Genomic DNA, 15,726 nt, shown 5'->3' on the forward strand with positions numbered 1-15,726 from the left:
CTGTTCGATATACGACGGCGTATTTTCTATCCCGAATTACTCATCTCGATCTAGCCTTTTCTTTCCTCGATCCCGAACGAACCTCAGCAAAATGCGCAACGCTCGTTTGTCTTCATTTATTTTCCTGTTTTTTATACATTATACTCGATACTGTTGTTCATGCAACTGTAAGTATCTTCCAAGTATTTATATAATAAATTGAGACGATTCTTTTTTTCACGTGCTTACATGAATGATACCCCCCACACAATCATTGTCGAACATGAGGAATGGGAGAAGCGACGCGATTTACGACAAATGACAACTGACCGCGAGAATAGCGCTCTTCGATTTGTGAACGGTTGCTGCGTTCTCATCGCCACTGTATCTGAACGCGATTGAAAGTCTCCACGACTTGGACTCGCGACTGAGTCGCGATTTCCAACCGACACTCGTTCGCCTCGAAATCACTTACTAACCTCTAACGTTTTATCTTCTTGCAGGAATAGTAGCGTGGTCGGATCAGTATCAGTATCGGTATCATCGAGACCAGGTCATCAAGACCAATCGGCACAAGATCAGGTCATCAAGACCAGTCGCACCAGTCGCGTACAATCCTAATCACCCCCGAAGTGAAAATCTCTCCAAGAAGCCCGGTTGCTTTACGTGCCCAAGATGCGGCAACTGCTACCGTTGGCTGAGGAACATGAAGACCCACCTGAAGATCGAGTGCGGCAAGGATCCGCAGGAGCGCTGTCCTTACTGTCCGCATCGTACCAAGTACAAGAGATTCCTGCACAAGCACGTCCTCAAGATTCATCATATCAATTTGAAGGATCTAGTGAACTAAACGTATTCATCAGACTCTCTTGATTGATTCACAGTCGCTACAAGTTCGTTATTCGCATGTGTGAGAAGTATAAACTTATATCTCGGATTTCTCCCAGGTGTGATGAGACGATTATATTTTTACGTCGTTATCCATTTTACGAGACGACATATGTGCGAGGGAGGGATAGCACAAGTAAAAATGACGCGCATGCCTTGTTTCGTAAAATAATATAGCGGTACGACGATGCAATCGTTTCATCTTACTTGAAGAGTCCGGGACCACTTGTCGTGCACAAGCCGCTCTTGCTTGGCCAACAAGAGCAACGCGAGTAATTCCTTTGCGGGAGGATAATAATGAGAATAATAATCGACGACGTGTATCATAAGGATCGATAGATCCTCGAGATACGGTACGTTATTATCAAGGATTAAACTATCGAATGTTTTTCTCTACGGCGATGTACGCACCAACTTTGCTGATCTCACCCTCGTTCCTCGTGTACACTCGTGTTTGACTTGGAACGGAAACGTTTGTTACGCAGTTTACTGAAACCCTCGTGCATCGTCGTTGATTAGAGTTGCTGGCATCGCCGAGTGCTGCTTGCAAACGTGTATGTTAGAAAACGTTGTAAGTCAAGCCGCCTGTGATGGTGGCGACATTAAAGAGCTCATCGATACAGTGCGTCGAACGTGTTCTTTGCCTCTTGTTCAATTTCCCCGCAAGCTCCCACGTCCGCTGAGAGGAGATTGGTCGCGAGATTATTCCTATCGCTAACCGTTATCTGGCGATGATATTTTCAGGCTCGAGCTATGGGTGTCACAGACGCTGCGGCCTGCCAAGCAGACGTTGAACGTGATCGTTCTCGCATCTCGGGAAGAAACATTCGCGTCATGTGAATAAAATTTATCCCGAGTTCGTCGAAATGTGTGTCACACCTTGATGAAATAAATCTTGAGTACTGATCCCGCAAGCGCTTATCTTACGTAATTATCGCAGAAGTGTGGCTTTGAATAGTTCGCGATGGAATTAGCTCGTCAGACTGTTCCGCCTTGAAGATTCGCACAATCTCATCGTCGATAATCGCTGATAGTTACTTAGCGCTTTTATGCTATTCGTTTCAATTACCATCTCATTATCTTCGTCTTCTCACCGCTCGCAATATAAAGCGCTCCGCACCTGACTGTCGCAGAATATACCGGGTGTTTCGCGCAATTCACGCTACTTTACGCAAAAATTTCTGGAAATTTTTTCTTGGTGAAAATGTCGAGGAAGATCATCACTTATTGCATGTACATTTACATTTAAGATTATTATCAGTGACTTATCAATTTTCAAAATGATATATCTTTCAAGCGGAGCTTCGGATCAAAATTCTGTTGGCATGAAGTTGCAACTTTGTTCGTGGGGAGCCCCACTTTTTGCCTCGATATTTTTGCTAAAAAGACGGTTAAAGAAAAATAATAGCGCTGTAAAAATAATAGGAGGGAATCACGGGACGCCCGGTATATTGTTGAAAAAATACACACGAACTCATACTTGAAGGCACAATTACAAAGATGTATTGGTATATGTTCGGTAACGACAAGGTCTCTCGTGTGTGAGGGCGTTTCAGAGATTGCTCTTCATCGCGTGATCGCATCAACCGTTGTTGAATCTCGCGCTCGCTGCGTACTCTCTCAGACTGAAAGACCCGTAACCCGCTGCATCCTTGGAAGGCTCATCCTCGCTCGCATCGTCCGGGTGTTCTCCGGTCCCTGACAATTACGAAGGGGTCTCCTCGCTGACTAATATTTCTGTTTCAGGTGCCAAGTACACATGCCAATGGTGCGGACGACACTTCGCCTGGCCATCGAGTCTGCGCCTCCATCAGAAAATGGCGTGCGGCAAGCCGCCCAACTTTCACTGCACCGTCTGCGACTACAAGTCGAACTTCAAGGGCAACCTCAAGAGGCACTTGTTCTGCAAACACAAGATAGACATGTACTGAGAGTCGCTCGCGAGCGCGAGCGTGCGCGCTCACGGCACCAGTCCTGCATCTTGGATCATCTCGACCCAACTTGGACAGCACTGAACGTCCTGAGATTATTCCGCATGTGTCTTCTAAGAGCGTCCTGAAATATCAGGACATCTTCAGGACACCCGGGACGCGCTCTGGATGATTTGGTGGGACACTCGCGCTATCTGAGAAGTGTCTTTCAAGTCATGTCTCAAATAAAGTACACGTCTGCTGCCATCAGCACCTATGATCATTGTTCTCCTCCACTCCTGATGACTTCCTGCCGCGACCCTCGCGTACTTCTCTTCGTAGATTGGTCTGTTTCAGGTCATGGCTGTCGGTGGGTAACGAGGTAACAGGTCAATGCCCCAGGATCGAGTAAGTACGTATGCGCCGGCAGACGTTCGCACGTGTGTCGCAAAGCGTCCTTCCTCGGGACCGAAGAAGCGCCCTTCGAGGACGATCGACCGTGATTCCGCGAACGGTCACGGCTCTCTCTCTCTCTCTCTCTCTCTCTCTCTCTCTCTCTCTCTCTCTCTCTCTCTCTCTCTCTCTCTCTCTTTCATTTTCTCTCACTTTCTCCCTCTGCCCGAGAGATTGTCGTATCCTTGCGTAAATTTCGCTAGCCGTCGTCGTCGTCGTAGCCATTTGTATCGCCCATTTCTCAATGTTACGGGAAGTATACTTCTGGGAGCACGCTGAAGCTGGAGACGTTTCTCTCGTTTCGGGGCAGTTTCCTTTGCGCGGCACTCGAAGAGCGCTGAGTCTCGCTGAGAAACGGGTCGTTCCGAGGAGGATCCATTCCCGACTTGCTCCAAGCATGCGCTTCGATGTATAGAGAGTCTACCTTGGTTGCATTCGACGCTTGCACCTCATGACAGCTCGCGCGTCGTCCCAAGGGACGAGATACGAAAAGTCCAAAGAGACCGAGAAAAGAAACAGAACCGGGGAGCCCGTCGCTTCGAGCCCGGGCTTCGTTCGCGGCTCACCTCCGCTAGGAGGAGGCCCGATCCTCTCGCGATCTCCGTGATCGCGCTCTAACGGACCTTTCTTTTCAGATGCGCCCCTCTTTCCGATCGTGAGGCCGCGACTGCACGTCTGCCCCCGCTGCGGCCAGATGTACTCGTGGGCGTCGAACCTGCGGAAGCACCTGAAGATGGGCTGCGGTATGGTCACCTTCGAGACGCACTTTTCCTGCCAATACTGCCCGTACAGATCGAGGATCGAGGCGAGCTTCCTCAAGCACCTGCTCTCGGTGCACAACATCAAGTAGGCGACGCGCTGAGAGAGCGCGACCCTCCGGCGTGATGCTCGTCGAACCTCGACGTCTTCGATTCTTCCGCGCAACGTTTTCGCTCTATGACCGCGGGCAGCGAGTGATCTCGAGGTTCTCGTGGCTGAGGTCGATGTCGGTCACACACGCGCTAGACGGAGCTCTCGCTCGGTCTAATCGCGTCCCCTCGTCGGAAATAGTCCTTCGACGCGTGCTCCTTGGTAACTGTTAGGCCACTCGATTAGTCGGGTAATATCAGTAGGGCCCGATCGACAATCGATGATGTCTAATCTGTAGCCTTCTGCTCTGAGCCCTACAACTTTTGGCAACAGAAAGCGTTCTCTGTTTTCTGCGTTGCCTTGCAACTGAAATCTAACCTCGCTTAGAGCTCAAGGATTACGGCTTCAGGCAACAGCGGGAGATTCTTTTAACCAAAAATTATGTTGAGTGTTTGGGGTTTAGAGCAAAAGCCTGAGGGCTGACTGCATCCATTGTGTTATGGGCCTAAAGACTTTCACTTTCACGCGAGTTACCGGAATTCTGAACATAAGGCGTAAATTTCAGTTGAACAAGTAGTCAGGATATTGCTTTTGGATCGTTCTATTTAGAAGAAGAAGAATAAAATGGTAACTGGGTTTCAGATTGAATAACTCAACCCATCGAATCCAGTTCTATCTTTTAGACTGCACCTGCCAAAGTAACATCCTGACTGGTTCTTCAGCTTCAGTTTATGTCTTATATGCATGGTTACGGTAATTTATGTACGAAAGTCCTGAGTCCTGCAGAAAACGTCCTCATATAGCGTGCAATGCTAACCGTTCGTATTCGACGGAAAGTTCGTGCGATCAAGCGAAAATTGCTTGCCAAGGAAGGAAAGGAAGCGGAAGAAAAAACAATAGCTCGCACGACGCACTAACCGACGGGCGATTATGTACAGCATTTACGTCTGATTGCTTTTAAAACTGTCAAAGTAACGACTTTCGAAAACGTAAGACGCCGTATTGTTATAATATGACACATCATATCAATGACTCGTATGATCTAAGTGTCGTACCGTAGACTTCGCGTGACGTCGTCGTCGTCGTCGCCGTCGTCGTCGTCGCCGTCGTCGTTGGCGTTCCAGATTCTCCAAGAGCGATCTGCGACTGTTTTAGCTTATAAGTTTGCACTCGTCGCGTTTGTCGATTTTTTTCAGATTCTCTCTCTTCTCTCTCCCCTTCCTCTCTTCCCATCTTCCCTGCCCCTATTATATCTCTCTCCAATTATTATTTCTCCGTTCTCTGTATTATTATTCTGAGTCGTAAGTGAGAGAAAGTTTGGTATTCTTGTTCTCTTTTGTTTGCAGAAATCTTGAGGATCGAGGAACTAAATTTGTAGATTATAATTAAGCTTAATTGAACGAACAAAATCTAGTCTAAAGGCTGTTTCTTTCGTAAGATTTCAGGCGAACCGGTTTTGCTTTTTTTTCCAGTTGCGGTTCGAAGATAATGAGATATATCGATATTCTTTTTTATACTTTAACACACAAGGTGTGCTTTACGTTTGTAGGATTTTTCTCTTGATACCGACTAAAACGTACGATTGTAAGTATAACAAAGACCTACAAAATTTGACTTTCTGAAAGTTGCAAGAACAAATGCACCGATTTCTCTTAGATTTTTGGATCTTGAAAATGAACCTGTGTCCTTCAAATGGCTCCATCACAGCAGATTTGCAAGTAACGAATAACTCAGACTCCGAAAAATCGTAATTTTCGATGGTCCAGAAATTGTTGGATTGACGCGATAAAGAAATCAGTGTAGGTAATTCTTATAGATTTTTGGGTGCTCAAAACGAGTGTCCTTGTCCTCCAAATTAGCGTCCAATATCGCGTCAGGTTTTAATAACCTATGGCCGAAACATTAGCTTATGGCTCCTCCATTTATAAAATGCGTTCCATTTATAAACAGCTATCACGCTTGAAACACCAACGATGATCTGCCAACATGTTAACATTATATTTTCCTCGGTGCTTTTGTTCCATTTGCTTCACGCCTCGATAGAATCTTTCTCCTTGTTTCTCACTAACACTCTTCAAGTTTTCAGAAAAATAACCCAAGTAAGAGTCTAGTGTAATTTATAAAAGTAATACACTAATATCAGTATCATGAAATTTGACCAACTCATACACCGCTAAAAATGAGCAAAGTAACGCTTTTTGAGACTTCAGTCGTTGACTGAAAACTCTGACACGATGAGATAATTTGCATTGAGCGTAAAAAATCTGTCTGCACTGATTTCTGCATCGCGTAGATTCATGGATCATCAAAAGTGACCAAAATCATTTTTTTCAGAGTTTGAACCATTCATTCATACTCGAAAACCTCTGACTTGATAGAGTCACAGATGAAGGACAGATCCATTTTCGGCATCGAAAGATCTACAAGATCCACTTACTGGTTTTTGTAACCCACCTTTGTAGGTCTGTGTAATTAAACGTTTCCGCTTTAGTTATATTCTGAACTTAGTTAAGAGGGATCTAAATATACTCGCGTTGAGATTAGAAGTCTTGATTTCTCTACCGAAGAACTTTGTTCGTCGAGATAAAATCATAGTCCAGCCTGGAAACAGGATTCGCCGATTTTCCATTTCACACGAGACTTTCGTTGTATAAGTGCAAGTATACATCCGCAATGAGAAAGAGAATGCGTTGCCCTTGCCAGTGAGTCTTCTGAGTTACGCTGAAAGTTACGCTGAGTATCGTCGCCGAAAGAGAAAAAGCACTTTCCGTTCGCTATCGGTACGGTTAGAAACACTCTTGAAATTTGCTGAACCTACAAGTTTGTAACTCCGACATCACTACGTGTGCGTGCGTTATGCAGATGCGTGAGTGTGTATGAGTGTGTGCGCGTGTACGTGTACGTACGTGTGTGTAAAGTGTGGAAGAAAAGTCTGACTACTTCCTAGAGAAACGAGACGCTAATGGTCGCGTAACGTAACTATAAGAATAGCCGCCGAGGGATGTTAGCAAACGGCGATCATCGAAGACTATACATATGTAACGATCGTGAGGTTAACTCGATAATGTTTAAGGAAATGGCCGGGGGGAGGGGAGGGGAAGGGGTGAACGTAAACTTAGGGGTATGTTGTCGATGGAGTGACATTTTTTAACGCGATTAGTAATATGTCCTTGACTGTCGATTATCGTGCATCATCATAGAGAGACTGCTCGACTCATAGTGCAATTTGACTGTAAATTACGCTAGCTATGAAAACTACTACACTCTTAGCCATGTGGTGTAGCGGATCTTAGGACGACAGTTACTTACACTTAAACGGCGTATGAACGGCGATTGAACGTATCTCACAGAAGAGCCAGCAATTTCTTTTACGATAGGTAATAATCACATGGTAGGCAATAAGCATGCGCATCCGTGGCCTCTTTTACGATACACACACGACTTTGTCTAACGTAAACATTGATATACTAGAGCTTTGTACCGCATACGACGCCCGGTTTTCGTTTAACGGACTGTTTTTACGACGACAATTTACGTGCAATAATGAGACACGCGCGAGAAAGCGATATTCACATCGTAGACTGTAGATGACTCTTATAGTTGGACATTCGAAGCGCTATATCGTCCCATAAATCACATTAATCACTCGTCGAAATTTGAGGAAGGGAAACTTCTAACTGCGACATCTCGTAACATAGGAGCAACAAATTAACATCCTTTCGAGTTAAACGTTTCAGCTGATTAAATGTAACGAAAGCGTATCCTATACGTAAAAGCCTCGTAAACAGAAGAAGAAAGAGAAGCAGAAGGAAAAGAAGAAGACGAAGAAGAAAATGAAGAAGAGAAAGAAGAAGAAGGTACAGGTGCGGAGGTTCGCGGAGAAACGCGCGGTCGAAAAACGCGTTCGACGTATACCGACGAGATGAAGATTCACGTAATCGTGCCAGCGAGAAAATTCGCATCGGTGCTCTCTCTTTCTCTCTTTCTCTCTCTTCCTTTCTCTCTCTCTCTCTCTCTCTCTCTCTCTCTCTCTCTCTCTCTCTCTCTCTCTCTATCTCTCTCCCTCTCTCTCTCTATCTCTATCTCTAGCTCTCTCCGTCTCGCCGCATTATCCTTATTCTTGCAAAATTCATTATCATACTCGCGAACGATCACGTACAGTCGGCAGACGAGACACAAAATCGAGGAATGTGCGAACCAAATCTGTCTACGAGACGTACCGCTAATGTACTTTATCCAGTCGGTAGATCAGTAGATCGATAGATCCATATAGATCGAGATTGAGGCAGACGTCGCGTCGGCTGCGCCGCGCCGCGCAGCGATTAAGTGTTTGTGTAACGATGTTTCGCATTCGTTTGCTTTCTAAATAAATACCTGTGTACATATTTGCAGCCAGGAGAATGTTCTTCGCATCAATGCATCCTTCATTCTTTGTTTCTACGCGCGTGACGAATCGTCTGGGGTCTTGTGTGCGCTGCATGTGGTCACGAGTCATCTTCGCGTTCCCACCGGTCGAAGGTTTCGTCAACGGAAATCCGCTCTTTCTTTTATTTCCGGAAATTGATGTCCCTCTCTCTTTCCTCGTTTCTCCCTTAACCGTGACCTTCTCCGTGACTGCTACTACAGGATGTCCCGGTCACCCCAACGAGCTTTAATTTTATGATGATTCCCAAACTATGTACGGCCCTGATACCTTCAGTACTCTCCGACTTGTCTTTCTTTCCGTCCTTTATTTTGACGTTAAAAATAACGAAAAATAACGCTGTACCGGTTACGGGTCAATCCTTAGAGATCATTCCGAGACTTGAGTTTTTGGTCAACGCTAAAGCTCCCTAGTTACAGTGTCCTAACATTCATTATTTCATTATAAATTACCCCTAAAGCATCGATCAAGTGCATGCCATGTCATGACTCGCCTCGCCTCGCAAGAATCCAAGTTCTCCAAGTTCGCCGGATGTCGTCGCAGCTGTAGTTCTCTTCTCTGCAGCACACTTTTCCTGTCCCAAAGACCAGACCAAAAATTACGCCGACAATCACTAACGACAACATAATATTTTCCATAGTTCTTTCTTTTTGTTCACTGTTACACGCGAAGCGGTGAAGCATACCGCGGGCATGGCGGACTAGTTCCAGGTCCCGGCCACACATAGGTATGAAACGTACTGCGAGAATGTCGATGTTTGTCGTATATGTTGTCTAGACGTAAACCGCTAATCTTTAAGTAAAGAGGATCGCTCAAAGTCAGATCCGAAGCTCGCTCTCGAGCTGCTGCTCCCGCAACTTCGGTGTCTTCGACGTGTACATGACGTGACGGCTTTTGTGTTTCAGGTCGGGTTGTCGCCTGGGAGGCCTATCGGATCCCGATTACAGGCTCTGGCAGCAATTCTACGAGCGACGTCAGTCGAAAAAGCAGGCTTAGGCATGTGGATCAGATCGCGGGTAGGTATAAGTGCTCGAAATGCAGCAAGTCGTATCGGTGGAAGCATCACCTCGTAGAGCACGTGAGAGCCTCCTGTGGTCAGAAGAAGGCCGAGTGCTGTCCGTACTGCAGCTACAAGAGCAATCGCAAATGGAACCTGAAGTCGCACATAAAGAGGATCCACGCGGATGCATGAGGACTGGCTGCTTCCTGACGACGATGACGATGTTTACGCCAAAATTACATTATACCTTATCGTATCTAGGGACGGATTTATATTGAGATTAGCTGAGAAGCATCCGAGCCCCTTTCCCCTTCTCCTCTTCCTCCTCCTCCTCATCGGAAGGAGGTTTCACACATTTTATAGTATTTTATATAAATTGAATTTTCTAACGGTTTATTCAATCTTTACAAAAATTACTTTGACACATTTTTATAAAATTAATTTTCATAAAAATGTAATTTTTCAAAATTAATTTTTATAAAAATGTATCTCTATGAAATACTATGCATTATATAGAAAAATGTTTCATGTTTATAGTTTCCATGAATATTATAGATTATGTATTAGGCCTTTAACCAAGTTCTGCGAATTTTTCGCTCAAAAGTATTTATTAAAATCAAATGGTTACAATTTTTTTTCCCAGAATAATTGTCGCCAGTTTGTGCAATCTTCTGCCATTTATCAGGCGAGAGTTGGATTCCACGGCGATAGAGATTCCAGCCTCCGGGTGGTCGTCTTTTGAAAAACAAAATGGCCACAAATGTACAAAATATTCTCTCATTAAACACTAACGCCACTTCAAAGTGATCCGCAGACCTTAAAAGTTAGACACCTAATACAAATTTCATTCGTTTTGTATATTCACACACATGTACATCTCGATTTTATCACAAGCAATTAAGGGGCCCCCGAAGTATTATTAGTCCCCGAATAGTCACCACTCGCCCCCTGATCGTATCGACATTATTCATGACTTGTATGACTTGTTTGAATATATGACGATTATGTACATATAAGAATCTTCAACGATCACCTTGATGTTTCTTCAATAAAACATCTGCGCATTTTACTCAAATTCTTGCTGACTGACTCGTTGTTCCGGCCTGCTTGAAACTTGGGAAACGTATCGTCTCATCGCTCAGAATCGCATAAACAAATCTTTGGCATCCGTTAGCGTTTCGTCGTTCGCAACTCGTCATGTTGCTTACGAGAGCGAACGAACGAAGAAGGAGGATACACGATTTTTTCCATGAACACCCATGTTCTTCCCCTTTAATTCATTCGCGCGGAATTGTCACAAATACGAGCAAGGTTTCCTCTCGATTTGACGTTTGTCGAGCGCCTCGATCCGCCTCGGCCCGTCTTGAATATGACTCGTCAGTTTCCCTCCGCGAAGAATGTCGCGCGAGGAGGAGGACTCTGTCGAACTCGTCGCCTTCCAGTGCTCGAGTCCGCGCAAGCACGTGTACTTTATTCGCATTTTCTTCGTGTTTCAGGAACGTACGCTTACGAATGGCACTTACAAAACCCGACGTATAAGAGATGCGTGTCGGAAGAGATGATGAGGGCGATTGAGGCCGTCGCCAACGGGATGTCCCTGAGGAAGGCCGCGCAGATACACTCCACGTCCACTCGCCACATATCCAAATCGCTTTTACATCGATACAGTAAAGAATTCCTCCCCGATTCGATGCGGAGGACCAACTCGAGGAAATATGAAGCATGAGCACAAATTTAGAGGCACGCATGAGACACGGGATGATTCTCAGGATAATCCGGAGAAGAATAAGAATAATTTTTTAACGAATAAGACCTTGATTGGCACGCCATTTCACTCTATATTCTCGCATCGAAATTGGACATTAGGACTACAAGGTGTCCGGAATGTTTTGAAAATGAAAAATTGTGAAAATTAATCAGACCAAACTGAGAAGAAAAATCATGTATCATTTTGCCGAAATCGCGATAGTTATTAAATTATCAATGATTTACGGCTCTTTTAGTCGATAACTTGAAAATTTGCATACTTATTTGCACAGTGATAAAGGACTTTTTGTTCAGAATAAAATCTAATTTACAATTATATAACATCTTGAATCTTGAACCTGTCACTAGCCACAATAACCGTCATATAATTGTAGATTAGATCGTTCTGAACAAAAAAGTCTTGTATATATTCTAAATCGATTGTGATTACGTACGATGACACGTACGACATGTAATTGTGAATGCGCGACGATATAATCATTGGTGACGTAATAAAGAATGACCCTGGACGTTGATAAATGTTCATTTTTTTTATTGATGTTTTCACTTTTATTAAGGTGTGTAATGGAGAATTTTGCCTCTTTTATTATTCCGGTCTCTTTTACACACCATGTCGTTATTATATTGTGTCATATTTTTATGGTCTCATGGTTGATGAGTACCGGTCGGAATAAAAATGTGAAAACTGATTTTTGTGTCACGTAGAACTGCTGAACAAATTGATCTCGAATTGACGAATGTACCGCCCGACTTGCACAGTCCGCGGCAAAGGTGTTGATTCGGCCGGCCGCCCTGTTAACTATCGATTCGCCGTGGAAGGACGGACGGAGGGAAACGCGACCGCACCCGAGTCGATTGAGGAATCCCTACTAACCGTTCTGGATGTATTTGTTGCAGTTTCGATACGCTCAGCGTGTGTTACCGATGTCCACACTCTGTCGCAAAGTTTGTCGCTGCGCAAAACATTCTTAGCCCTACGCTAAGCGGCCGAGGGTCCCACGTGCGCCACACAGCTGATCGCTCTGACGTGGCAGAAACGGCGGCAGTGTCATTTGGTCATCTCCGACGTCCTCGCCAAAGTCTCGACCGGACTTCGCCGCTCTAAGTCCCGACCCGACCGTTATGGTGATTCGCACTGATTTTAAAGTCAGAGAGGCCACAGCGTCCATGAAATGCACTCCGGCGATTGTGAGAGCCCCGGATGATCTCTGACTCGCGACAAGACCTCGGGAGAGCAGAGTTTTGTTTATCTGTAATTTCATGTCCCTCGTTCCGCAGCGTGTGGCACAGAGAACACGCTCGAAAATTCGGCCCCCGAAGAGATGAAAAATGTAAAGCCAAAGTCCAAGTGAGATTTCCCAGTGTAAATATGAGTCGGCATCGAGAGAAGTATCGTTGACGCTAGAGACATCATTGATACGCCACTCGACGTCACCCTGCTGCTTGGGCTCTTCTCGCGAGTAGAATCCTGCCGCTGTTGGATTTCCCTGGAAACCTCCTTCACGCTCTTTCATCCTCGGAGACAATATCGAATGTGCGAACGTCTCGACCTGCGAACTTGCTTATCGGGTTAAGGTGTCAGGATCAATAAATATGCCCAACGACGTCAAGTACCTGGTTTCCCTCCCCGAGAGACTTGACGAGTCCCTTCAACTCCTCCGCTGTACATATCCTCGTCCGGAACGATTAACCGTGATGTAAATGAACCTTGACGCGAGTCGTGCAGGATTCTCCCTCTCGTGACGTAACTTGGCATGAGAAGTGTATTCGTGCCGCGGGAATACACGAGGCACGCTTGTGAGAACCGTGCGCGAAGGTGGAGTGTAGCGCGACGCTAGCTGTGCTTCTAGCCTGCGACGAGAGAGAGAGAGAGAGAGAGAGAGAGAGAGAGAGAGAGAGAGAGAGAGAGAGAGAGAGAGAGAGAGAGAGAGAGAGAGAGTTAGACAAGCAGACCCCACAGACTTAGAATACTTAGACATCGCCGACGAGGCTGAGTCTGAGCTCCTTTATCCGCACGCTATGCACGAATTTGCGATGAGGGAGAGAGAGTCGCAGTTGTGTCTACACGAGCATTTCTCCGCTAACCGCACGCCCTCGTGTTCTTCTATTTTCCAGATGCGCGCGCGGTCGGCTATCTCAATTGCCAGAGGGTGACCTACCCCTGCAAGAATTGCGGCAAGGTCTACAGCTACTACTCCAGCCTGGCGAGGCATCTGAAGCACGAGTGCGGCGTGGAACCCAAGTTCCACTGTCCCTTATGCCCTTACAGGACCAAGCACAAGTCGAGCCTGAACACCCACCTCAACGGCAGGCACATGAAGCTGCTCAACGAGTACTACGCCGAGCCCATGCGACGCATGTCCAACGGCAGCAAGATCTCCCCGCTGGACACCGGCAATTAGAGCCGCCCGACGTTAATGAGATTAAATTACTCGCGCGCGCACGCGCGCACTTCCAGCGAAATATTTCGTGCAATGTTCTGGTACCAGGTGATTCGGAATCCGCGCGCGTCGCTTTTGATTTTTCTTCTCCCTTTTGGTTTTCTTCTTACGCACTGCTTCTCACGCGACTCTCGATTGACTCGACGATCGCAATGTTGAAAAGAGAATCGTGCGTTGCGTATACTCACGAAGAGTTGTAAGTTATATATTTGACAGCGGTTATATAATTAATATTTATAATTAATATATATGTGTATAATTATGTTCGATATAGATTTAATATATATATATATATATATATATATACAAATATAAATATAAATATATACATTATGATATAATTAATATATAGTAACATCATTGATAATATTATTTGGAAGTTATAATTATATTACGAATCATGATCGTCGACAATTGTCGCGGAGTATTCGGAAATCGAATTAGCCGCTGAGAACGTCGTCAGTCTTAGTGGACATCTTCATAAATATATATACACACGGCGTGATTCTGAATTACCTCGTACACTCGCGCGGCTCATGCGCCTCTCGGCCCGTCGATGTTACGCATGTATCTCTTCCGATTGACAGCCGAATGATACGCATACCTGTATTTAACACACACACACACACACACACACACACACACACACACACACACACACACACACACACCACACACACACACACACACGCACGCGCACACACACCACCGCCACACACACACACACACACACACACACACACACACACACACACACACACACACACACACACACACACACACACACACACACACACACATAGACATACACGCTCTTCCTGATGTCGTTCTATTATCTTTCTCGCGAGCCGGCGGAAGCCATTTTCCGACGACATGACACTGCTGATGATCATTTATTTTTCTCAACAACGTACCGATAGTCACATATATTTTTATAAATCGTCGCAACTTCACAAGAGCCAGTCGCAGTCAGTGATGCATTTCGAGTCGCGCGGCCTCGAGGCTTTGCCGAGGCCGTTCTGTATTTCCCGAGGAGGAGAAGATGTCGCAATTTGCATTTCATAGTATTATTATATATTCTTTGATATATAAATATATGTATAGTGGATCATCGATAGATCGTCGATATTGTTATACAATACAGTGGACAGACACGAAGTTTCTCTCCACAAGTGCGCATGATCGGCGGATGTGCGATTACCCCGTCTCAATGTGTTGCTTTCCTTTCTTTATTGTATACTTATATTTCTGCATATAAACCAGTACATTAACGAGCGAACAGTAACTCTGAATTCACGACCTTGAGCACCTCGGGACGCGTGTCAGAGTTGCTTCCTGAATTTTCCGACCGAAGAAATTTCGGCTGAATTGAACCTCGATGAGCACCGATCACACGCGACCGCCTGGGATATGTTTATATCGCGGCATCCTTAAACTGCCTAAATACTCTCCTAGAATCCGAAAAAGGAGGAAGAGATACTCAGAGGAAAAGCGTGAGAGAGACCTCGAGCCTCAATCGACTGCGTGTGTTTTTGACTCTTATTTCGCTGCGCACTCGAGTCTCATCGTTGAAATCCAACCGCCGTGGCGGATGCGACTGAGTGAATATCGGTGGACGAAGATCCCGAGATACCAAAGTGCAACGAATGTTAATTGCAAAAACGACCCAGCGCACATCGAGCGCCTGCTGATCGATGCACGTCCATAGACATAGGAATATAGGAACAGAGCATAAGCCCGTAAGATAAGCGAGGGGGAGTTGTGCTAAAATACGGGGGGCGACTGTGCCTAAGTTTCATTGGCTACAATAGTGCGCATATTCAGAGCGTGTGATGCAACGACTTGGCTGTCACTGGCAAATAGTAAATGTAACAAAATGATAACAACTATTTACACTGACAGTATTTTGCAGAGGTTATGCATGTGTCTTTTTTTTTTCATAATATCACTCGCACACAACTTCATACACATCTATGTATGTATCAAATACTTACACACGGCACAACCACCAATTAG

General features: G+C 45.3%; 1 protein-coding gene across 16 annotated transcripts in view; it reads left to right on the forward strand.

The window, feature by feature from the left end:
* Positions 1 to 15,726, forward strand: part of LOC105183462 (longitudinals lacking protein, isoforms A/B/D/L) — a 207,640-nt gene that overhangs the window by 134,414 nt on the left and 57,500 nt on the right. Inside the window, exons 7-8 of one of the 16 annotated variants that reach the window (XM_011141593.3) lie at positions 9,408 to 9,518; positions 10,999 to 11,270. The exons of 10 other annotated variants lie outside the window; for them this stretch is intronic. In XM_011141593.3, coding sequence (XP_011139895.1) covers positions 9,408 to 9,518; positions 10,999 to 11,228 — 341 coding nt within the window. In that variant the 3' untranslated portion in view covers positions 11,229 to 11,270. Of the gene's footprint in view, positions 1 to 2,613; positions 3,003 to 3,865; positions 7,476 to 9,407; positions 9,775 to 10,998; positions 11,271 to 13,384; positions 13,695 to 15,726 lie in introns of those variants that run through there. 5 more of the 16 variants (XM_011141610.3, XM_011141627.3, XM_019841572.2 and 2 more) reach the window with 5 other exon arrangements.

This window comes from Harpegnathos saltator, unplaced genomic scaffold (genome assembly GCF_003227715.2).
Source record: "Harpegnathos saltator strain DR-91 unplaced genomic scaffold, Hsal_v8.6 scaffold58, whole genome shotgun sequence".
In the NCBI taxonomy this organism is placed as follows: Eukaryota; Metazoa; Arthropoda; class Insecta; order Hymenoptera; family Formicidae; genus Harpegnathos; species Harpegnathos saltator.